Raw genomic sequence first — 25,239 nt, 5'->3', positions numbered from 1 at the left:
AAACAAGTAGGACACTCCACACAATTCAACCTGGTTCCCAGACTGCTCCCAGTAAATAGGAAAGTGCATCAGTTAAGCGGGTCAATGGCAACAGAGAGGCACATCCAAGGCGGAGCTGTTCAATGCTCTCTTTCGCTCCTTCCTCCCTCCCTCTTTACCTCCTTCCTGTCTTCCTTCCTCCTTCTATGTGTTTGCCTTTCTCTCTCTTCCCCCCCTCAACTTTATTAAGGGACAGACATACAATAAACTGCCCATATTTAAAGTATATAATTTGATGAGCTTTGACATATGTATATAGGTATAAACCCATCATCACAATCAAGGTAACAGACATTTCCATCGCCCCAAATTGTTTCTTTGTGGCCTTTTGTAATTCATTCCTCCCCCTCCCTCCATCTGCAGACAACCAATAATCTGCTTTCTGCCACTATAGATTTGTTTATATTTTCTAGAATTTTATATAAATGGAATCATGCAGTTAAAAAAAACAAACAAAAAACACAATAAACACTTGGTAAATGGGAAAAAAAAAAGTACTAGCCATTGTTTACAAATAACTACCAAGTAAACAAAGAAATCACTTTCTTTTCCCTTTCTAAGGATAAGGGAGAATAAAATAATCACCAAGAGGCATGGAGTTTGAAAAGTATATAACAGATTTCTTTTTAATTATTTACAATCAAGTTCTGTTGGGCAACATAACGAAATAAATAAAAGATGTGCCCTGGCCTGTGAATTTCAACTCTCCTTAAGTTCTCTGAAGGGCAAATTGGAAAGTGGCGACCAGGCAGGGAAGAGAGGGCAGGTGGAGGCCAGGACCCTCAGTGGGAAGGTGGCCTGACACCTCTCACTGGCTCTAGCACTCACATCCCCAAATGTCCAGAGAACAAGCATGGAAGAAAAAAAATAAAGTGCAAATTTAAAAGTGATAAGGGTGTTTTGCACACTCAATGAACTAAAACTTTATACACAGGTAAAATGGTAAAGATAAATGTTTTTCCTTGGCCTTCATCACAACCCCTGAAACGGAAAGATGGCACTGCTGTGCTTCTGAGCCCGGGCTTCTTGCACTAAAGCACCAAGGGCATGGCACACAGGCTTGGCAGAGGGGCCGTGGCCAGAATCACCAGCTTCAGACAAGTATGTTGGAGGTCTCAAATCCCTTGGCACCCCAAGCATGCAGTGTGCACCCACCTTCTGGGTGCCTGCAGATCGATACAGGAACACATCCTTACCTCTGCAGCAAACCCATTTCCCTGGAAAAGATTTTCTCACATCCTCTCCCACCTCAAAAAAACATAAAAACATTTTTTTTTAAACCACACAGAGATCTTTAAATATGTCGAATTTTGTGGGGGAGAGAGAGCCAGAAAGCTCTGAAGAACAGTGGAAGAGATCTGAGGAAATTTCAGCAGTAATGAGACACATTCATGCAGCCCACCAGGGAGGGGTCTGTAGCCTTGGAGTTTCCGTTAATCCAATGCTTAAAGTGAGTTCACCGGGCAAATGACCCCACGGTGATGGGACATGCGTCAGGCCAGAACCAACTTTGGAAGGATGAGAGAAAGCACAGAGAACACCACCTTGATGTGGGGGCTGTTTTTGGCACTGCCCTTGGTGAGGAGGCCCAGCGGGGCCCTGTGCTCCCCTAAGTGAGGTATGGAAGGTCAGAGCTAGTAGTGTTTCCCAAAGCAAGAACCTGAGCCTCTGCTAAGTGACCACAGCGTCAGGTTTTTTCAGTGTTATTCTTCCAGGCCAAGAGAGACCTCAGTCAAATCTTCAGAAATCCCATTCACGGCAAAGCTACAGTGCCACATAGCTTGAGCTTCTCTGGGAGGTCCATGCTGTACCCAGCACATCACCTGCCAGGACAGGGCTGCGGGAGCCCACGTGCTTCTTCTGAGGAGGGCGCTGGGGTCCTCCCAGCCCTGAGAGCCCCGTCAATACTGTGCCCACAGCACAGCTTTGCATCCTTTGTCCACGCTGACAACGTGCGAGCCAGAGGGCGACCACGCCACCGCATTGATGGACGAGCTTCAAAGGAGAGATCAGAAAAGTACCAAGTTTCAGAATATTTGGGATGAGATCTTAGTAAACTAAACACCAGAAGCTTGTGCACTCAGGGAGTCACAATTTTGCCAACTTCCATTTCACTCTCTGGCACTGTGCCCACAGCAAGGCAGGAGCTCACTACAATGCAAAAGACCTCTGAAAAATCCAGTGGTGTACTTAATTAAGTCACGCTGGGATGAAGGGAGTTTGGCCCCTTTGGCAGTCAGCGCTTATCACACTCTCCCTAAGAGAGGAGCTCTGGGTGTGCTGGAAAGAGACAGGACACATGCCTCTGAAGAGCCAGGCAGTGGTGGCCAGCACTGGTTAGGTCTGGGAGCAGTTGCTGCTGCCCAAGGGCAGGCAGAGAAGGTTCTGAAGGAAAATGGTATCTGGCTTCCGACTAGCAGGTGGGCTTGTGTGGGCAGAACAAAGTTAGGAAAAAAGGGGGTCTGGGGCCTGCCTATCAGGTGGAAGATAAAATAAGGTGTGTGGAAATTAGTGTTTAGGACATGTCAATGCACTGACAACAGGGACTTCCAAGGGAGAGAGGGAGGCAGAAAGGAAGGAGAGTAGAGAAGGGGAAGGAGACACAGAGGACATGGGACATAACCAAAGAGACAGGGATGTGTTTCTATAACCCTTTCTCCAGCGGCCGCCACTCTAACCGCTCTACCTGGAGTACTCTGTAGACTGTGGCCTGCTGTGCTGTGAATGGCCCCAGCTTCTCTCCACTGACCTAGCTCAGTCAGCCGAGCAGGTGGGCGGGCGGGCAGTGCCCTCATGGTGTTGACTGAGGTCTAAACCGGATGACCCTGAGATCAAGTCAAAGGCCGTGCTCACAACGCAAGGGGGCGCTGAGACAGGGCTCGTCTTACCTGTGCTGCTTTGAGAGAACCTTTTCCACTTTCCCTGTGAGCACGCTCCAGATGTAGAGAGAGCCCTCAGCAGAGCCTGCCGCCACGTAACTGCCGTCAGGACTAGAGAAGACAGGAAGAAAGGAAAGGCTGTCAATCCCCATCCCCCATTCAGCATCTCCATGGCCTTTTTCCCAAGAAGGAATGTTTGTTCTTCACTGATGGCCACTCCTGTGTACCTAGACCTCAGAATGTGTGCTATTCATGGCCCTTCCAGCCAAATCTGCTTTTCCCCAGTATTTCAGCACCCTCGGCTAATGAAGAGTGGCATCACATTACTTCTTGGGGCTCCAAGTCCTTAACCATCTACAGACTTGAACAAAACAACATATAGGGAGATCAAAGCCAACCTCCACATAGCTAAGGGTTTCAGCCCGTGGACTGCCTTGTTACATGCTTCAAAGAGGAGGAGGAAAGAAAAGAAGCATCTTAGCAACTGAGCCTGGAAACGTATTTGAAAGCAGCACGATATGTGGAAGAAGGGAACAAGGAGCGGAAAACTGCAGACCACCTGCACACCCTTCTTCAAAAAGGCTTTTCAGTCCCACCCCAGGCCCACAGCCATTCCTGCCCTTTTCCAAAGCTCTCACACCTTCCAAACTTAAGGTGTGAGGCAATAGTTCTTGCATGAATGAGTGATGAGAAGTGTACCTAATGGGCTCACCCAGAAGCAAGCAACCAGCCAACTGTTATTTTTTGGTACAACACGTTAGGTTGCTGTAATCACAAAAGGAACACTGGAAAGAGACAATAATGGTGGCCTGCAATAATGAACTTACAAGCACATTCCTGGAAACATAGGTTGGGCACTGAACAAAATTTAGCTCTGTATCCCCAGTGGGAAAATGCCCACACAGAACTCTTTGTGATGAACCAAATTGGCAGGGGGTGGGTCACTACTAACCTGAAGACAACTCTGGTCCAGTCAGAGCCGCACTTGAACCCAGGTGCACTGAAACAAACAACAGGGCACTGTCACTCAGGGAGCTCAGGCCATGCAGCACGTAAGAGAGCAGGGCTGGGACTCTGGTCTTCATGCAACCAGCACGTCTTCAGTTACCTGAATGTCTGCTTGACAGCATTTGTTCGGAGATCAATAACTTTTAGCAAGTCATCCCGGGAGCAGCTCAGGAGCTCAGTCCTTTCTGGGTTTAAGTCCAGGGCAGTAATCTTTCCCAACAGCTCCATCTCTCGAACTATACTCTCTGATCTAAGAGGGACAACAGATTTGAGAAATGTAACATAGGCCAAACTAGACCTCATGCCGTGGAGGAAAAAAAAGGCACTGCAATTCAACTAGCATGCAACGCTCTGCCAGCGCAGTAAATGTGTTCCCAGCCTTCTAATAACCTGTGACCGCTTTTCTTACTTTCTCATCAATAGACCCTAAGACAGTCATTTCCAGACTAGAACTCTGAAGTTGGTAAGAATTTCCTCATCCATTTTTGGGATGACAACAGTCGCCAATCAGAGTTTCTGATCAGCATGAGCTAACTAGGGCTACTACCCAATTAGTATTAGTTCAGTGATGTGATTTCAACTTTTGGATAAAGTTGGCAAAGAAACGTGCATTAGCGGGCCTGGGCTGCCTTGTAAGTGTAACCCTGTAGGCTCTTGCAGGTTTTCTGCCCTATTCAGTGTGGCTCTGTGGCCCTCCACCTCTAGACATGGGGCCAGGAAAGCCAGGGCAGAGCCACGGTTCTATGCACCTCCTTCTTCTCTGTGCTCCAGCCCGTGTCCAGGTCGGCTAACGGCCACCCTGGGCAGGGCCCTGTTGGTGACATTTACAGCCAAAGCAGGTGCTGACCTGTTCTGTGATGATTTTGTTGTAAGCCTTCAACGAAACCATTTTCTACCTCACACCGTAACTAAGCAAGAATTTATCTTACTGTTGCTAAATATGCAGCTTGAAGCAAGCTACTCCACTTCCTTGGGACTTGGGGTCTTTATCTGTTAAATTATGGGATGGACTAAGAGACTTAGAACATCCAGCTTAACTTTCAAATTCCATGTTTCAAGTTCCAATTTCAGGTTTTAAAAGCAAACTAAAGATTATGAATAAAATGTGAAGTGGTGTCCAGGAACCATGAGCATGGTCAGGACTTTCTGGTGCCATGCTGTGTTTCAAAGCATCATCTATCACCACGGGCCCTGTACCCCCGCCCTCTCTACAACCCTGCTGGGAGGCTGTCCTCATTTACTCTCCATCCTGTCTTCCCCCTCCTCATCCTCTGCCTCCAACCTGTCAACAAGCCCTGTCCAAATTCTCCTTCAAATAGATTCCCTTCTCCACATGTTCCTCTACTGACTTGAACTTAGGTCCTTATCAACTCTATTGATTTCCTGTTTCCCAATATGCCCTCTCAAAATGCCACCAAAGTCATCTACTAGACTCCTGCAAAGCAACCATTTCCTTGCTAAACACCCAACGACTTACGGGATCGAGTCGTTTGAACATGGCTTATCAAGCCCGTGGCAACCTGACTTCAACGCACCATAGCCACCTCACTGGCTTCTGCCCACTTGCCATGTATCAGCCACCAGACACACACTCAAAAGTCTGAGTGGCTTTCCTGCTGTGTGAATCCTACTCAAGTCTCCGGAGACATCTGGAGAGGCATTCTTTAGCACACTTGGGCAAAGGGACCTGCCTCTACTTCAACACATGAGTCACTGACTTTTATGTCTGCCTTCCCTACTACAGTTTAAATTACCTAAAGGAAGAAAGAGTATCCTGTGTGTCTTTTCTCACCTGCCAGCTGGTGAAGGGCCCAGCACTCACTGCATGCCAATAAATGACTGCTAAGCTCCACAGGCTACTTCACGGGAAAGAAGAGCCGAGTGTTAATAAGCTAACACTAAACATGCACATACTGAAGCTCATTTCTGCCATGTCCTGAGATTTTAAAAGCACAACCCATGTACAGAACCATCACTGTGGAGACTCTCATGTGCCTCCTGTCAGGCACTTGGGTATCATACCGAATGTCCCAGAAACGAATTTTCTTGTCAAAATGTCCACTCATTACACATTGCTCTGTGCAGACAATATCATTGCAACTGGATCCTGCAAACACTGTCTTTATGCCTGAAAGAAACGCAAACATCATTAATCAAGCAGAGGCACCAACGTGGCTGTTTACATAATGCTGCTACCCTCGAACCACTGACTTGTCAGAGTTACTCACTTAATGAAGCCTCAAACAAGAAAAACCATCACTACCCTCAGTGCCCCTCTAAACGTGCAGCCAGATCTGAAATTCAAACTATATGACATAAGTGCAGGCTCTGACGTGCAAACACACACCTCCACGCTAACATCTAAGCATATACACAGACAGAGAGACTGAATTTCCTCACAGACTTTGCTGCGTAGATCCCAGAGTTTGAGAGTCCGGTCGTGGCTTCCTGAGACGATCCGCGCATTGTCCAGCAGGAACTTAGCAGACAGCACTTTCCCACTATGTCCCGTGAGTGTGTGCTAGGAGAGAACACAGCCAGGGTGAGCCTCAGGGCGCCAGGCCCTGCCTATGCTGGCAAAGTATCCACAGCATCCTTACCTCCAGTCAGAGTGTCAGACCACCCTGAGATCCGGCCAGGAACACTCAAAGCGATAAGACAGCAAAGGAAAAAGACACAGGTCAGGCACAGACTCATGCCTGCAATCCCAACACACTGGGAGACCAAGGTGTGAGGACTGCTTGAGCCCAGGAGTTCAAGACCAGCCTGGGCAACACAGTGAAACCCCCATCTCTACAAAACCTTTTTTCAAAAATTTGCAGGGAGTGGTGGCATGTGCCTGGGGTCCCAGTTACTTGGGAAGCTGAGGCAAGAGGATTGCTTGAGCCTGGGAGGTCGAGGTTGCAGTGAACTATAATAATGCCATTGTACTCCACCTGAGTGACAGCAAGATCCTGTCACACACACACACACAAATCCCAAACAGGATACGAAGCAACAATTTCATTCCTGAGTCTTATCCAGAGGCCACATATTTCATAGGAAGCCTATCTTTGAGTGTTGGCCAAATGTGAGGTATCAAGACCAAAAGGATAAAATTCCCACTAAAAATAACATTAAAAACAAAAATTGAACATCACTAGGACCAAGCTTCACGTGCTCCCCATCCTCAATTTTGAATTTGAAATCAGCTCTACCACAGATATCTGCTATACTGTTTTTGTAATTTTTTGTATGTCTGGATTATATCAAATTTTAAAAAGTTTAAAGCCTCGATTTTGCCCCATGCTGCTGAAAGTCAGTTCCATATTTAAAGTCAGACTAGACAAGGTCACCACAGGCATAATTTACGAAAGGACTCTATGTAAACAATTAAAACCCCTGGGGGATTTTCAATCAGAGGTCTCAGCTTGAACAAGTCTGATCATAGCCACAGATATCAGCACTCCCAACAATCAAATCCCTTTGTGACTAAGCTGTTGGATGCCAACCAGTGTCTTCCCCGAGCTCACGGAGGAACACAGAATGAGGGACATCACGGAGTGTCAGCTGCCCTTCTGCCCATCACAGCACTTCTGAAGCGCGATGGAGGAGAGGCAGCTGGGGATAACTGGGATGCTGGGAGGGGATCTGAGGACTCAGACCTTTTACCATTCATCATTGACCTCTATGCAGTGCATGATCAACATTTTTCTATGTGTTAAAACACCAGAGGTTCAGAAGGTATTCACTGATGTTTTCTTTCTAATTAGAAAACGCAAGGGTGGGCAAAGTGGCTCACACTGGTAATCCTACCACTTTGGGAGACCAAGCTGGGAGGACTGCTTGAGCCCAGGAGTTTGAGACCAGCTTGGGCAAAATAGTGAGACCCTCATCTCTACAAAAAAATTCAAATTAGCTGGGTGTGGTGGTATGTACTTATAGTCTCAGCTGCAAGGGAGGCTGAGGTGAGAGGACTGCTTGAGCCTAGAAGGTCGAAGCTGCAGGGAGCCCAGATCCTGCTACTGCGCTCCAAACCTCAGCTCCCAAAGATGAGACCTCATGGTTCAGGGTTAGATTTTTTGTGTTAATATTTTTGAAACCAATCTTTCCTCTATTTTCAGTGGAGTTAGCTCCACTTCAGCACAGAAACAAAAAACTTATACTACCACATATACTACCCTCTCTTCTTCAATGAGGGAAGCTTGCATGAGTTCTCACACTGCCTTATCCCACATTCAAACCTCTGAAACTGGGACAGCATCTTACAACTGCTGCCAGTCGGGTGCCGGCTGTGCTACAGTTGTGTGAAAACCTCCCACTGATCCTTCTGTAAGATCAAGAAAGCTCCACTAACAAAGCCTCCACTACATACAGTCCATGAATAATGATTCCATTCAATATAAAACATCCACTCTGCACAAATCACGGGGAGAGACAAAAAAACTTGGGTAGGCTACTTCTTAAAATTCTTTTTTTTTTCTTTTTTGAGACAGAGTTTCGCTCTTGTCACCCAAGCTGGAGTGCAGTGGAGTGATCTCGGCTCACTGCAACCTCCACCTCCCAGGTTCAAGTGATTCTCCTGCCTCAGCCTCCTGAGTAGCTGGGACTATAGGCATGCGCCACCATGTCCAGCTAATTTTTGTATTTTCACTAGAGACGGGTTTTACCATGTTGGCCAGGCTGGTCTTGAACTCCTGACCTCAAGTGATCTGCCTGCCTCGGCCTCCCAAAGTGCTAGGATTACAGGCATGAGCCACTGTGCCCAGCCTTACATTCAATTCTTAATAACTATTTTATCAAAAATTCAAATTTGTATTTATATTCACTACCTATTTCTTAATGTTAAGAGTAAAATCACATTTCACAAACACAGGGAATAAAAAGACATTGTGCCTAAGTGGGATATGGCAAGCACAGATGATCCTCAACTTATGATGGGGCCAGTCCTGACAAACACATTGTAAGATGAAAATACCCTACATTGGGGACCATCTGTATATTCATTTTTATATACTTTACAGGAACATGTTAATCTTTACACAATTATACTCTTCCTAAAAATGTATCCATTGCTCTTTTAACCTTATAGCATAAGCACTTTTTCATATGATAGCTGAAAATTCATGGGCTTTGGGGTTCCACTAATTTAAACACCCTGGGTCTCTGTAACATCTGTGAACGGGAAACATCCTTGTGCTATCTTAGTATGGACTCAACAAGACGAATGGGATCAAATCTCTTCCTTGTTGCACCCCCCCTTCTTTAAGAGTCTGTCACAAAGGTTGCTGCAGTGAACATCCATGGGCATAGAGCTTTCTTCTCTTGATTTATTTCCAGGAATGAAACTGCTGAACTAATGGAATAAGGGAAAGGGACATTTTGTTTCTTGGCTCCTTGTATGTATTGTCAGCTTGCTTTTTACAATGTTTGGGCTTCTGCTCACCTTATTCTCAGTGAGAATAAGCTGAAGCTGCCTGAAGCTGACTCGCCCACCGTCTCGGTGCTTCCAATGGTATAGAGCTGGGCCTCCTACAGGCATTCAATCACCTCTATCATTTATAAAGAGTCCTTTGAAATGGATCAGATTTAAAATTCTTATATCCGTTAGGTGTTTCCGAAATCTATTTTTATGATTAACACCACTTTTAGGTTTCATCTTCTACTTTTAAACAGGGATTAACAAGAGAAGGGCAGCGGATTTAGATGTCATCAAGGCCGGGGCCTCAAAGCGGGGAGGCTTCAAGATTCCTCTGTTCCACTGGGCTCTGCACAGACTCTCTCTGTGCCTCATGGCAGACAACGAGTGACGACCCCTATTTCTAAACACAAAATTGCCCATTCAGGTAACAACTTAATCATGCAGCTAACATAACACCAACTAAAGACAACTGATTCCAGAAGAATGCAGAACTCAGAGAGGAACATTCCAAACAGAAACCATCACCTAGCAGCCATAGCCAATCCTCACTGTGGCCACTTCACCACACCACGACAGAAGTGGGCAGGGGGGTTCTCCAAGCAAGTTCCTCAAGTCAAATCTTACCAAGCAGCCGGGCAGTTTTGTACTGACTTTAGATTTTTAACAGAGGCATCACAGAGGACTCCTTTCAATGCCAGGCTGTTTCTAGGGTGCATTTACAAAAAGGATGTTAAAGCAAGCACTCAACCAGCTGCTTCTTGTTTGCCAGTCTCTCCCAACACCATTCCCTTGTCATAAGAGCAAAGGAGATACCAACAGGGCATGGATGTCTGTGAGTTTCACAACATATATGAACGGATTCCTATTCTCCAATACCATCTGTTAACTGGGGTCTAAAAAAAAGCCAGCACTCCCTAGCATAAGGAGCCTATTTTACTTTCTGCAACCTGGTAAAGTTTTCAGGAGAGTTCTCTGGGTACAGGGAATCTGCTGAAAAAGGCCTCCCATCTTCACACATTTACCAAGGAACAGGACAAGGTTATGATCAGGCCAGAAACTCAAAAGCCAACTAGTCCAGCACAGGAGGCTCCTGCTCCAGCATGGCATCACCAGAAGCAGCAGCCCAGCTGCCTGCGCCATGCTCCCGCATACTGAGAACATTTCCCCAGTGAGACCTCTGTGTGCCAGCTCAATGTTATGACCTTTGTCTCTCAGTTTAGCTCCCTGCTCTAGGTCCCCTTCTTGTTATTTCTAACCCAAAGGCTGATGCCCACCTGTATAGGACTCCTCTTTTACCAATTAAAAAATATCATCCTGCACTACTGGTTGACTCAACTTCTTCCTCTTCTCCTCTAGGGGACTATCATAAAAAAGGTTGTAGGCCCCTCTCCAATAATTGGTCAGTTTTACTGTATCTCAGTCTAGAATAAAAGGTCAATGATTAGATAAATCACAATATTCCACAGGATGGATTAGAACGTAGCCATGAGTACTGGCTAGGCCATCTTTTCCATGTCGTCAGGGTTCGTTATTTTGCACCTTCGGACCTGGATCGTCTTTCAATTGCGAATTAAGAATGACTACCCCTGAGGTATTGGCTAGCATCTAATACTAATAATCTTCTATACAACCCTCTCAAGAAAATCACCAGAAACCCACCTAATATACCATTCTACTACAGCTCCTCCACCTCCCTTGTAGATTTAAGAAATTCATCTGGGCCATGTGTTGTGGCGCACGCCTGTGATCCCAGCACTTTGGGAGGCCAAGGCAGGCGGATTACTTAAGGTCAGGAGTTCGAGACCAGCCCGGCCAACATGGGGAAACCCTGTCTCTACTAAAAAAAATACAAAAATTAGGCCAGGTGCAGTGGCTCACGCCTGTAATCCCTGCAATTTGGGAGGCCGAGGTGGGTGGATCACAAGGTCAGGAGATCAAGACCATCCTAGCTAAGACGGTGAAAACCCGTCTCCACTAAAAATACAAAAAATTAGCTGGGCATGGTGGTGGGTGCCTGCAGTCCCAGCTATTCTGGAGGCTGAGGCAGGAGAATGGCGTGGGAGGTGGAGCTTGCAGTGAACCGAGATCATGCCACTGCACTCCAGCCTGGGTGACAGAGCGAGGCTCCATCTCAAAAAACAAAAAAACAAAACAAAACAAAACAAAAAAAATAGTCGGGCATGGTGGCAGATGTGTGGTGGCAGATGCATGTAATCCAAGCTACTTGGGAGGCTGAGGAAGGAGAATCACTTGAACCTGGGAGGCAGAGGTTGAAGTGAGCCGAGATCACGTCATTGCATTCCAGCCTGGGCGACAGGTTCCATCTCAGAAAAAAAAAAAGAAAAAAGAAATTTAGGACAGGCACAGTGGCTCACACCTGTAATCCCAGCACTTTGGGAGGCCGAGGCAGGTGGATCATAAGGTCAGGAGTTCAAGACCAGCCTGGCCAAGATGGTGAAACCCTGTCTCTACTAAAAAATACAAAGATTAGCTGGGCGTAGTGGAGGGTGCCTGTAATCCCAGCTACTCGGGAGGCTGAGGCAGGAGAATTGCTTGAACCTGGGAGGCGGAGTTTGCACTGAGCTGAGATGGCGCCACTGCACTCTATTGTGTTTAATAGCCTGGGTGACAGAGCAAGACTCTGCCTCAAACAAAAAACAACAACAACAAAAAAGAAATTTATCTGGCTGGGCAGTGGCTCACGCCTGTAATCCCAGCACTTTGGGAGGCCGAGGTGGGCAGATCCCTTGAGGTCAGAAGTTCGAGACCAGCCTGGCCAACATGGTGAAACCCCATCTCTACCAAAAATATAAAAATTAGCCACACCTGTAATCCTAGCTACTCAAGAGGCTGAGGCAGAATTGCTTGAACCCCGGAGGCGGAGGTTGAAGTGAGCCGAGCAAAACTTCATCTCAAAAAAAAAAAAAAAAAAAGAAAAGAAAAAAGAAAAAAAAATTCATCTTAACATTACTTCCTGTTTTTGGTGTGGGTTGACACACACAAATGGCTTGTGTTGAATTTTTTTTTTTTTTTTTTAGTAAAATGCCTACTGATGCCAAATTCATCCTCCATTATATCTTTCAATAGCTTGTGTTTAATAAGCTTATGTGATGATTCCTTCAGGCTTATGGGGTAAAAAAGTCTGCAAATTAAGTTACATGCTTCCCCCTACGCCCCTGGCTCCCCTCAGAACAAAAATGATACAATCAAGTTTTGGTCTCTATCTTGGGTGCCAAGAGAATTCTCGGCAAGTTTCAGTTCAAATGCAGCTTTCCTCAACATCCAGTCAGTTCTTCCTGCTCTGACACCTGTCCCCTCTTTCTCAGCTGGGAGTTTTTTTTTCAGAATTGTCTTATCCCTATGATACATCCATTTGTACTTCTATATCCCACTTTACTCTGTGAGGTAATTAGGTTTTAGAGCCCACAGGGATCACAATTGCCATGCTGTTGCTAAATTCTGTGCCATTAAGCTAAAATTGCTACCTACGAAAAGTATCTAGTCCTTATGAAGAGAATTCCAAGGTTTTCATGCAAATGTGAGGGTCCTATTGCAAATATTTTGAAACTGAGTCTTGGACAAAGAGTATAAAGTGGAAACACAGATTTCCCCAAGGAGGAAAGGAAGGGCAGGGTGAATCAAGCATGATTTTCGGGAAAACAAGTCCCCTAATTAAGCACCTGCCAGTTTGTGCCTTGATAACACCACATGAAGTCTGGAGATTGCACTAACTTTCTTAACCGGGTCTTACCCGTAACCGATAATCATCCACAGTCCAGATTCGGCTTGCAAAATCATTTGAAGCTGCTAAGAGGTAAGAACCCTATGGGAATAAAGAAGAGGAAAACCAGTTTTTAGCCAAATCAGAGGAGTTAAGTTCACACGATATAAATTCCCCAATAATCAAGTCCAAGAAGGTTTAGATGCCTCAAACTATACACCCAGCCTGAATACCAGCTACTGTCATGAGTGTGCTTCAACTCACCACTCTCCTTCGAGCTCAGACCTTTTTTTTGAGCCTGTTCAATTTCACCTGAATATTGCAGACACCTCAAGCTCAAAATGGATCTCAGCCTTCCCTGCTCACTTTTCCCTTGGCAACCTTCACTAGCAGCAAATATCAACAAGTCAGAAACCTCAGAGGCACCCTTGACTCTCTCCTGGCCTAATCTCCCACTCACTCTGAGAACTGTTCTTCTTCAATGTGTCAAGCCTGGTCCCCTTCTCTCTCCCCTATTGCCTCAGCCCCCACCTGGGCCTTCTGCACCTCTGCAGAAGCACTGAACGCACCTTATTCCCTTATCATTCCCCAATTAAATTCAAGGAGCAGTTATTTAGAACTTAATAGGCACTGTGCCAGGTGCTGGGGGTACAAAGATGATTAACACCCAGACACCTGTCCTCAGGTAGACAGCTCTCAGCTTAGTAAAGGAAGCAGATATACACAACCACTGTGCCATAGAATAGGTTTGCACAAGATGCTGGGAATACAGAAAGACACTCAACCCACCCAGGAATGTGAAAAAGGCTCCCCAGAGATGACAACCAAGATAAGGACTCTTGGTAGATGAGGACGCTGCCTTGGCCTCACCCAGTCATCACCTCCACCCAAGCTCCTGCACCTGCCCAGCCCAACCTCTTCTGCTCCCTCTGCCTGTGGTGTCCGTTCCTGGCTTTTTGCCTCCGACCTTTGATTATCTTTAGACCCGCTTTAAATGCCTTACTGTGGCCCCTAACCCTTGCCCCAGAATGAACTACTCTCTCATCAGTATTTCCTTTCTACTCCACACACATCTCAACCATAACCTCAACACAACGCTTTGCAGTTTAATGCTTTCCCATAACTCTCATTTAGATGGTGAATCTCTGAGGGTAGAGCCACACTGGCCCCTGGAGTACAGCATCTATAAACTCAAAATACAACTATTAAGTGAAATTATACAGAGTACTGAGTAACATCACAAGCCTAATGCATGAAGCAGAACCCAAGGGTTTATCAGAGTTGATACAGCAATTAACCCTATAATCTACTTCCATCTTTCTTTAACATGGATTTGACTTAAGATACAGAGAATGGCAGAGAGAAATCGGGTAAGTTATTTAATAATTTCAAAAACTGAATGTCTTAAATTATTTCTAAAAACCTAAAATCATAGCTATTTGATACTTACAGCACTATCAAATTCAATGCTTGTAATTCCTGCATTACTGCCAGATAGGGAACCCTTGAACTCACACTTTTCTGTATAAAAAGAAAAAATTAGGATGATAGGAAGTTAAATAAAGTCAATAAATACATTAAAACTGGGCACTGAAATACAATGGAAGCCAATTATACTGCTGAAACAGCTATCCTGTACCTTTACAGAATCAAACAAAATAGCAGGACAAACAGAATGTGAGAGAGAAACGATACTGCTAGTTTCTAAGAGGAATGCATGTCTACGTGGACACTGACCCCAGTATCTTGCATGTGTGTTCTATTCTTTAAGAAATGTAGTTATTCATTCTCTTTAGAAAAATAAAGTGTAGGAATGTATAAACCATGTCAATCAAACTAGAGACTGGGTTTTATTCAGTTCCATTATTTCTCAGTAAATTTTAAAAACTCACATACATAAATCTTTGAATTGATCAGTATTTGTGCTAACTTAACTATCACTTTTGTATAAACTGGCAGTCAATTTCCAGATACATGGTGTGGTAATTTTCATTAAGGTGTGAAAAGAAATTGGGTTAGTTACATTTAAATGACTAGTCATTAGAATACCAGTCAAGCTAGTTTGAAGTTTCTGGAATTTGCCCTCATACTTTATCTCCATGAACCTAAGATCCTGGCAAGCGAACTAAGTGCCAGCACCTCCCGTCCCTCTACACAGCTTCCCTCACCAACAGAGCCACTATCCACTTTATCTACTCTGTACTGTCCACCTTATCTACTCTGCAGTGTCCACTTTATCTGCTCTGCTTCCAGACAGCCTGGCCACCCACATGGAAATTTCAGTAATGGGCAATTCCAAACTGAGAAGAGCAAAAATCTCAATGATTTGATTAAGTTCTTTTTAAAAGGGTAACTTAAGGATGATCCACATGGATAAGCTAGGAATTAAGGAAGCAATGTAATCTTATTTGTAAAAGAGGAACACAGAACAGAAAACATTTCAACACATTTGTATCTTATTCAGTACTTCTAAGTAGTAAAAATAATGATTCGAGCCAGATATCAAAGTGACACGAATACTGATTTGAAGCTGTCATGTACGTTCAGGCCACAGACTGTTAACCTGGTTGATGAACCTCTCCTCTAAATTCACTTGCAAAATACAGCATATTTAATGGCCTTTTCTGGATCCTAGCTTTTTTAAGATTTTCAAAAGGGTTGAAAAAGGCTAATATTCGCTAAGATCTTCCTTTAGATGAAGTCCTCACAGATAAAAATATTACTGCAAATTCTAAGAAATATCTCTTTGGCTTATGCTTAAAATACTGGTCTATTTGTTTGGCACGTAATACAGTGCTGAAATGTAAGAAGTGACCAAAAAATTAATTATATTCAATATGAGAGACAGATCTCAAAAAGAACAAAGACTGTATTAAAACTAATTATCTACAAGGTATGGGGTGGGGGTGGGGGGTGCTATGTCAACAGCATTTGTATAATTCCCAGTGGAACTTCTGCTTTAGAGAGAATGAGCAAAACCAGATGTTCCCAGTAGGTAGAAAGTGCCATTCTTCTGATATTCTAAAAGGATGAAAAAACAGGACCCCCAAACTATTTCAGAAAAGGTCTCTTGAACTTGGCCTCTTCCAAGATTCAGTAAATAAATATTAGCCAAGAGGAAAAATCTAGTAGACTGAAAAAGCTGTTTGTAGAAGAAAGGCCCTACACAAAACTGTAAGAAATGCTGCCATACGTTCTTCTACTTCTGTAGATTAGGTAGAAACTTAATGTGACTAACACAAATTATGCGCTGGTACAAATTATGTCAGTATTTACTTCAATTGATGTTCATTTCCTTTTCAGCAGCAACAAGGTTACTAGAATTAAAGGTTGGTACCTCTAATTTTCTTATAGGTGTTTTTACTGACCAAGGAGTAAAACAAAAATATTTCTAGTGTTATTTTTATTTAAATCTCAATGGCATAATCAAAACAGACTGTTTACTTCGATTTTACAAATCAAATTCCCTAAAATTTCCTCTTTTTTTTTTAAAGACACAGAATCTTGCTCTGCTGCCCAGGCTGGAGTGCAGGGATGTGATCATAGCTCACAGCAGCCTCTCACTCCAGGGCTCAACTGATCTTCCCACTTCAGCTTCCCAGGAAGCTAGGACTGCAAGTGCATGCCCACTGCACCCAGGTACTTTTTAATACTTTTTTTGTAGAGAGAGGGTCTCACTTTGTTGCCCAGGCTGGTCTTGAACTCCTGGCCTCAAGCAATCCTCTTGCCTCAGCCTCACAAAGTGAAAATTTCTTATGATTTGTTTTTATTATTGCTTTCTAATAGCTTCAGCCATTATCATTCATAAGCTAAAATGTTTCCGGGCAAAACAGCAAATTTTAGCATGCTTCGATGGGCTGTAACTGCTGAGTCCCTTTCCTGAAAATCAAAGGATGGGGCAGACAGGAGGGGTGCTTTACTAATAATCTATTCTAATAAGTTGTTCCTGCTCTAATAAACCTTAAAAGCAGTACCCCTATGATTTTTCAGTTGCTAGAGAACGCTGGAGAAGGCTACAGTAAGAACAGCATGGAATTTCAAGTCTTCTGACCTGCATTAGTCCTAGTTCCACCACTTCCTCACCATGGAAATCATTCACCAGCCATGTAAATCACGTAGTGTCTGGGTTTTATTCCCGTTATCTGTGAAATGGCTCAATCTCTACCTTTCTAACCACACAGGGCTGTTGTGAAGATCAGGGAAATTAACAGACAAAATCGCTTTGGAGATATTTATTGCTGGACAGGGATAATGTATGGACTATGGACACCCGACAAAGTGGTTCCTATTAAAAACCTTAAGCCTTATTCTTTGGCCTTACTTTAGTAAAAATACATGCATATTTAACTGAATCTTGAAAATGTCAAAACTGGGAAATGCCCAGCTTCAGATTTCTAAGAGATGGTTTCATTAACTTCCATTTTCTGTTTTAATGCCATCCATCTCTGAGCATCCTAAAAGTCCAAAGAGACTGAGTCTTGATCTAAGGGCCCTTGTCTGATACACTGGTAAAGACATCTTTTCTAGGTAATACGTGTCTCTTTTCTCAAGCTTAGACATGACTCCAGTCATTTTTTCCCCTAGGCTATTGCCACTGTCATTAAATGCATCAACTACAGCTTAATGTATAGTTTAACTGTAGAATCCATGATCATAAGACTTATTTTCCTCATAAAAATGGTACTATTTTGCAAGATGTTCTGATTGGTATATACTTGAGAAAAATTACAGAAACTTTACTAATATAAACATATCCATAACTTAACAGTATTTTCTGGTCACTACTTAGAAAATGACAGCAAACATCCACTCAGGTGTAAAGAATAACTGAGATGTACAATGCTTTGCTCAAATGATCCCTTACATAAAATGTATGTTTTGAAAAGATGAACAATTCACAGTGCCTGAAAGCAAGGTCAACCAGATGCCAGCAACACAGCTTCTTTCTGTGGTGCAAGGGTGCATCATCTCAAATTTTCAGTCTGAGATCATGCAGCAGGCTCTCACCTCCAAATACTTCCCAAAGCTTAACCCTGCGGTCCATGCCTCCGGTGGCCAGTAACCGGGAACCTGGACTGAACTGGACAGCGTTGACTTCCCCATCATGTGCATCCTGCAAGACAAGTACCCTGCGTCAAACCCAGTCATTCTCATTCCAAGAGCTCAAGATGTGCGAACACTCCAAATGCCTAATTCATGGGGAAATGAAATGCTCATCCTTAAAGACAGGTGGAGCCAATCACAAACTAAACTGGACTCCTAGCTCAGGTCTCCTAAGATTCTATTATCATTTTATTCTTCTAGTTACAGTTGCATCAGAGTACAGCGCAACCTTCTCAAAAAGCACTCAAAATCTGTGTAGATTGCTTAAAGTTGGTCCTTGCATTAATATCATTTGTTCCAACAATAATGGCCTATATTTATCTTAATAGTTTAAAAGTAAACCTAGAATTAGTTAATTTTGGTCTAGACTGAGTTGAATACTACTTATTGATCTACTAGTAATTACTAATTTACTAATAATATTAAATACTTCCTATTTAAATAATGTATAGCACATGGCCTCTCATAATACAGCTTTCACAATGAGACCTAATATAAGCAGATGGCAAAAACATCAATCTGTGCTACAATGGAATTCTATGTAGTTCTTTGTGGAAACATTATGGGACTAGGGTGTACTGGCAGTGTGACCTCTGCCAAGTTTCTGAAGTCTCAGTTTGCTCAGCTCCAGAAAGGTTTTTGCAACCCAGAATGGTGCCTGTTAATGAGTAAGCCGTGGATAAAAATGACAGTCGTTATTTTAGGAGAATTTATATTTTTAATAGGGAAATTTCTGATACTGGCATAAACACTGGCAAAAGATGGTACTTATGTTCAGGATGAGAAAGAAAACCAAGTAAAAACGCATCCTGGCTGGGTGCGGTGGCACACATCTGTGATCCCAGCACTTCGGGGAGACCGATGTGGGCAGATAGCATGAGCTCAGGAGTTCAAGACCAGCCTGGGCAACATGGCGAAACCCCATCTCTTAAAAACAAAAAACCAAAAATTAGCCAGGTGTGGTAGCACACACCTGTTGCTCCAGCTACTCGGGAGGCTGAGGTGGGAGGATTGCTTCAGCACAAGGTTGAGGCTGCAGCAAGCTGAGATTGTGCTACTGTACTCCAGCCTGGATAACACAGACCCAGCCAGCATCCCATTCTAGAATGGGAAAAGGGAATAATCAAAAAATTCACTATACTCTCTTAAGAAGATTATAGGTAGTGAAATATTTTTGGATGAAATATAATGCCTAGGATTGGCTTCAAATTGCTCCAGCGAAAGTGTTTGAAAATTTCTATAATAGAGAAGGAAAAGAAAGACTAGAAAACATAGACTACCAATATGAGATTGTTAAGTAGACAATCACTTGTCTAAAAGGTCACTTGGGGAAGAGAATATGTGATATTCGCATTCGCTTGTGACTAAGAAAAATAAGATACTTGAAGAATCACAGAGACAGCAATACGGGCTGGGCAGCAGGCGCCACTTTGGTAATTTCATTTTCTATTTTCCCTCCCTCTTGTGACCCACTGCTGAAAAGTATGACCGGTGACCAAACCTTTTACCCCCATGAAATTTCCTTTTCTTTTTCATGCTTTCTTTCTCCTTAGGAGGTCTCAGATTGAAAACTTGAGATCACGCACCATCACACCCGTGACTGCCACTCGTCAGTCTCCTGTGTACCTGGTTTTGTTGGATACTTGTCAGCTGTGAACCGATCACTCTCAGAAACACACACTGACAGAATCCCAAATTATCAGCTGCTCCATGATCCCATACACATGACTTAAATGTGACAGGAGGAAAAAAATGGGCTGCTGGGAGTTGAGGGCAACAAAGGGACTGTGACATTCAGTGCAATCAGACCTTTTACCAATCATCACCGACCTCTGCAAGGTGCCCGCTTCATCACGGAATCACAGGAGTGGAGTGGGACTGGGAAGGGGCCTTGATATGTCCCACCCCGACTCCTCCTCCAAAGCGGAACTCTCTTTACAACAGTCAAGGCAGCTCATCACTCAGCCAGTCCACTGTGTAACTAGCAAAGTCCCTCCTTACACCCAGAACCCAAAGCTCCCACCATATAAATTCCATCCCATTTTTACAGCAAAATCTTCCCTGCTTTGAAAGCTGGCTCCTTTCACTCACCCGCTGCCAGTTATTAGGCCAGTACAGGAGTCAGTCCAGCTCTCCAGGTTCTGTTCTTTGTGCTCTGTTTCCTACCCTCCTCATACTTTGACAGTTCTGAGCCAGGTACTGAATGTTTCCCCAGGCTGGCTCCATTTCTGCTCAATTACCCCTGCTGGGATGCAAACTATCTGCTAGCACTAGGACCCAGCTCTGAACTCCAGGTGACAGCCCTGGTATCCATCACAGTGGCTTCTGCCCAGGACTGCTTCCAATCATAGACCCCTAACGGTTGGGAGTCATACAGATAGGGGTATAATTCATGAAACCAACAGCTGTCCTACTTCCAAAATAGACCACTGACTGGCAACTCACTCTAAACTGGAGCCAATTGGTGACAATAATTATATAAATCACTCTCCCATTTTTCGCCATTCCTAATTACTTTTCCTTTGCCCTATCCTTCATGCTAGCAATCCTTTCTCAGTCAGCTCTGCCATTACAGAGGATGGTTGTAACAATTTTTTCCTCTGAAACTCAGCAAAATAGATCGATTTCTCACAGCTGACAGAGCCAACAGGTGTAAAAGCTTGATATAAGTAAAACAATGGAACGCTTAGCTGCAGGCATAGAAAGGAGCCTTTAATTGCCATGCTCTGTCACTATATCAAGCACGTGGGGCTTGGGGCTGAAGCATACTTACGAAGACACACAAGGCCGTAGTTGGTACCCTCACTTCTTTACCAGAACCAGGATGAGTATCCACATTGTCCTGGGGGACTGGGAAGGAAGAGACAGAGCGTCTCCTAAGAAATAACATAAAGACAAATGTCAGACAGGATTGCAAAGGTTTACTGCTCATCAAATTGTTAGAAAGGACTCCAAGATGACCTTGCTTAAGCAGACTGCCTGTTGATAGCCTGTCCCTTCTAGATTCTTCAAACTATAGAACAATTCACAAAAAAATCAAAAGCACCCTCACTCAAATGAGAAAGAGAGCCAGCACATGCCTTACTCTCCTGCACACTAACTGGTGGACTCCAAAACCCAACAATGAAAAGCAATCCTGAACAATTGCTTTCCCAGTCAATAAGCTGCTGGGAAACTTTCTCAATGTAACAGCTAGCTCGGAGGTAGCTCTTTGCTATTTTTCGCAAACCTATTTTATTTCTATGCCTAGTTAGAATCACCCTCATCACTTGTGATCAATGTAGAGTCTAACGCATGCCAAAAGAAAGCAACAAGAGCATGAGTACTGTACAAAGTGTTCAATGTGGCAGCCCTGCTCTGAGGGCCCCGGCATTCCTACGAACATGCAAAGCATCCTGGTTAGCACATGAACATCTGATGACTGAGGGCAGTGAAGCGGTGATCGGCATAATTGTTAAGGACCCACACTCACATGCTGGACTAAGAGAGGATAATAGTTTCACCTGGCAGCATCAGAAGAAGAATGATGTCCCAAAAGGGGAGACTCGGACAGACTAAAGGGAAAGGCCAGAGATCAGCACGCAGCGAGATTAAGAGGAAAGGAAGTTGAGGAAAAAAGGAAGAAGCTAAATGAAAAGCCGATATTAAGGCACATGTATACTCTGCACCACTGAAACCTGGTGTACATTTAAAAAATAAAAATAAGTCATGTACATATACTTAGGTATACTTATACACATTTAAAAAGGAAAGGTCTTCTAACCTACCCAAAGATATTAGTGATAGAATCCAGAAGGCCTCCAGCAGGCTGCGAGAGTCGCTTACTAAAGAGGAGGGGAGGATAGGTTTAAACCTTAGAAACATTTTGCCCAAATAATCAATCAATAAAAACAGCCCACAAAAACAGGTACCTGGGAGTATGTTTTCTGTTTAGTTCCCAAACCCCAGCCGAGAGAAACCCAACCTAGTACCAAACTGCCAGAAAATAGTGGGAAGGGAAAAGGGAAAACCCAGCCTAGAAGTTTCAAAAGAAACAAGGTTCCCTAGTATTAAATTAATTTCCCTGGAAATAAAGCATTAGACAACTAACCTCACAATTCCTGGCTAACTAACTTCACAATTTCTAGACAACTAACCTCACAATTCCTGGCTAACTAACCAATCCCCACTCTTTAAGGGTGGTGGGGAGGGGAAGCCCTAGGAAGAATGAAACAGGATGATCTAAACCTAAACAATCATTCTGCTTAATAAGGTTTAACTGTCCATATTTTAGTAAGCCACTACATTTTTTTGTATTTAGAAGCATCTGAAGCCACCCATGTTCTGCTTCCCTCCCATTAAGCAGAGGTGCAGTGAGAAAGACTAGACACCTCTGTGGTGTGTACAACGCTGGGTGTCCCAGCAAAGCGGTAGGCAGTTGGGTGCACCTGACTGCATTCTTTGTCAGGTCCACAGATGTGCCTTCATACTGCTCCTCAAGCTGTCTTTTCCCCAGCCCAAACCCGCCTACTTACGTGGCTGCTCTGCTGATGGCTCGCACAGGAGAGGTCTCTTCTGTGTGATCAGAGGTTTCATCCACAATGACCTCAATGTCATCATCCCTGAAAGGCAAGAGATTCTTTGATTCTCTTGAACAGGAGCTCTGTGATTAATCTGTTCTACAAATGCTAATATCATTTTCTAGTTAGATCCTAAATCACTTGCCTATGACAGCAATGTGTTAAACGTTCTTTGGAGAAAAAGGAAGAGCTGCCATGTTCTGAACAACACTAAAACAAACATTTAACCTGTTCAAATCAAATCCAGAATTTCAACTGAGAATAAATTTAAAAGTGAGCTTTTGATCCTTTTAGGTATAAACACACTTCCTACTTGGAAAGCAATGAAATATGATCTGTTGAGTCTATAATCACATAACCAGTGCCAAAGTACGGCATTCCATCAGCAGTCAGCATCACAGTTGAAGGGCTGCAGTACTCACCAAACATAGTTCCCATGACACAAGGACTGAGGGGTACCTAGGATAGTTAGGGGCAGCAGCTATGGAATATAGTAACAACAGTGTAGGGAGAAGAATTCAGGGAAAGAAGGGATGGCTAAATGGGCCATGAATTCAACAGCTGACTTAACCCAGTTTCAAATATTACTTTAATTAAAAAATAGAAAAGCAAAATTTAAGCACTATGCATTTTTGACTCTGCGTATTTTATGTTTAACTACATAGTGTCTCTGACATTAGGAGAGCCCATCACACTTCAAATGACATAATCAAGTCATAGGACACGTTCCCTTTGTTGCTGTTTGTCCCAGCGGATGCAAAGCACCTCTGGAATCCCCCTTCCTCACATGGACCACGTCTTTCCTAGTTGGAGGAGTGCAAGTAATTATTTTGGTCTTAATGACCTCCTACTGACATGCAACCTTTATGGAGAAGTAATATAATTAAATGTAATAACCCAAGATTTCATCACCTACTGTTTGGATTCACAAGAACTTGACAGAAAGATTTTTCCTTCTCAATGAGTAATTATCTGGATTAGGTAAATATATACTTAAGAACCTGTTACTAAGCAAGTTAAACCAAGTCAAAGTAAATTTATTTTCCTTAGCTATTTATTCCAGGACTATGTGTAATTATTGCACCACATTTTGGCCAGGATGTAGAAGGGAATAAAGCCAGGTCTAAAGAAAGAGGACAAGGCTATGCTTTATTTTTTTGATTGGCTTTCCCAGAGAGCAAGGTTTGTGAGAGTCACCTGTGCCCACACAAGGACGAGAGGAGAACTGCAAAGACAGGAACTGCAAATATGAGCTGAGCCTTTGACAATGTCCTGTTGAAAATAGAATTTTATGGTTGTAAGTACTTGGAACTGTGCTTAGGAGCGGGACCATAAGGAAACACTAGCATTTGCTAAGTTATCAAAACCTTTCAAAGATGTATGTCCTCACCCAGAAACTCCTTAGGGAAGCATAGAGATTAAGAACAGGCCTTAGGCCAGGCGCAGTGGCTCATGCCTGTAATTTCAGCACTTAGGGAGGCCGAGGCGGGTGGATCACCTGAAGTCAGGGGTTCAAGACCAGCCTGACCAACACGGAGAAACCCCGTCTCTACTAAAAATACAAAATTAGCTGAGCGTGATGGCGCATGCCTGTAATGCCAGCTACTTGGAAGGCTGAGGCAGGAGAATCACTTACACCCGGGAGGCGGAGGTTGTGGTGAGCTGAGATCGCACTATTGCACTTCAGCCTGGGCAACAAGAGTGAAACTCTGTCTCAAAATAAAATAAAATAACAGGCCTTTACAGCCCTGTGTTTGCATCCTACCTCGGCCCCTTCCTGTATGATCTTGGGCAGGATGCTCAACCTGTTTAAATTGTCACAGTCAACCTGGTTATGCAAATGACACTTTTATAAACTGTTATTTTGAAGAAACCAAATATCATTTCCAGGTCAACTATTTATTTACTTTGTGACTTGGGAAAATACAACTGAGATTAATCTTCCACATCTGAGTGTGTAGACACACACGTATCCTACACATCTAAAGCAAAGGCATGATATGGGAACCTTTGTTTCTTTATAAATTAAGACGTTAGTTGATGAATGACTCCTAGTTGAATTTAAACCCCTCCACTTACAAGGAATCAACCAACATTTTAAAAATTGGTGGATCGTAACTCTAAAACTATATTCCAAAACACATTTCAATAGAAAAGAAACATCCTAGAGCAAAGGAAACTGTTTTCTGCCACTATCAAAGCTTCAAATCTCAGAGAAGATACCCCACCTTAACTTGTAGGCAGACTAGGAAAAGCTCCAGAGCTAGTTCAATTCCTTCTGTTCCAAGAGCTCTTAGTTTTCACTTATGTTTCCACTTTAAGTTACAAACCAAAGGGAGCAAGGAGGGAAAAAACAAGCAAAACAACAGCAAAAACCCCACCGCAGCATCACATGGCAGGCACAGTGGAGAGGCAGAAAACTGATCGTTCAAAGTGCCAACAGGAAACAGCAAGGCAGTAATGTGTACCGAGTGCAGGAAGTTAGAATTCACATTCACAGCTGATGAACAGAAACTTTTCAGAAGGTTG

At 43.7% G+C, this 25,239-nt stretch overlaps 1 protein-coding gene and 2 non-coding genes across 4 annotated transcripts in view; all 3 read right to left on the bottom strand.

Moving 5' to 3' along the window:
- Window positions 1–633: 633 nt before the first annotated feature.
- ATG16L1 (autophagy related 16 like 1) overlaps window positions 634–25,239 on the bottom strand; it is a 43,564-nt gene continuing 18,958 nt past the window's right edge. The window contains exons 7-18 of one of the 2 annotated variants that reach the window (XM_007966687.3): window positions 22,666–22,752; window positions 21,919–21,975; window positions 20,925–21,027; window positions 18,056–18,161; window positions 14,499–14,569; window positions 13,079–13,150; window positions 6,327–6,447; window positions 5,949–6,054; window positions 4,027–4,176; window positions 3,871–3,918; window positions 2,928–3,029; window positions 634–2,034 (exon numbers count right to left, since the gene is read on the bottom strand). In XM_007966687.3, the coding sequence (XP_007964878.2) occupies window positions 1,941–2,034; window positions 2,928–3,029; window positions 3,871–3,918; window positions 4,027–4,176; window positions 5,949–6,054; window positions 6,327–6,447; window positions 13,079–13,150; window positions 14,499–14,569; window positions 18,056–18,161; window positions 20,925–21,027; window positions 21,919–21,975; window positions 22,666–22,752 (1,117 nt within the window). In that variant the 3' untranslated portion in view covers window positions 634–1,940. The remainder of the gene's footprint in view (window positions 2,035–2,927; window positions 3,030–3,870; window positions 3,919–4,026; window positions 4,177–5,948; window positions 6,055–6,326; window positions 6,448–13,078; window positions 13,151–14,498; window positions 14,570–18,055; window positions 18,162–20,924; window positions 21,028–21,918; window positions 21,976–22,665; window positions 22,753–25,239) is intronic. The other variant, XM_007966688.3, reaches the window with a different exon arrangement.
- Window positions 7,328–7,592, bottom strand: LOC119625522 (small Cajal body-specific RNA 6). Its single transcript, XR_005241715.1, has one exon.
- On the bottom strand, window positions 19,707–19,982 carry LOC119625523 (small Cajal body-specific RNA 6). Its single transcript, XR_005241716.1, has one exon.

This window comes from Chlorocebus sabaeus, chromosome 10, assembly GCF_047675955.1.
Source record: "Chlorocebus sabaeus isolate Y175 chromosome 10, mChlSab1.0.hap1, whole genome shotgun sequence".
In the NCBI taxonomy this organism is placed as follows: Eukaryota; Metazoa; Chordata; class Mammalia; order Primates; family Cercopithecidae; genus Chlorocebus; species Chlorocebus sabaeus.
The sequence above is the reverse complement of the archived record's forward strand: the minus strand, read 5'-3'. Positions and strand labels throughout refer to the sequence as shown.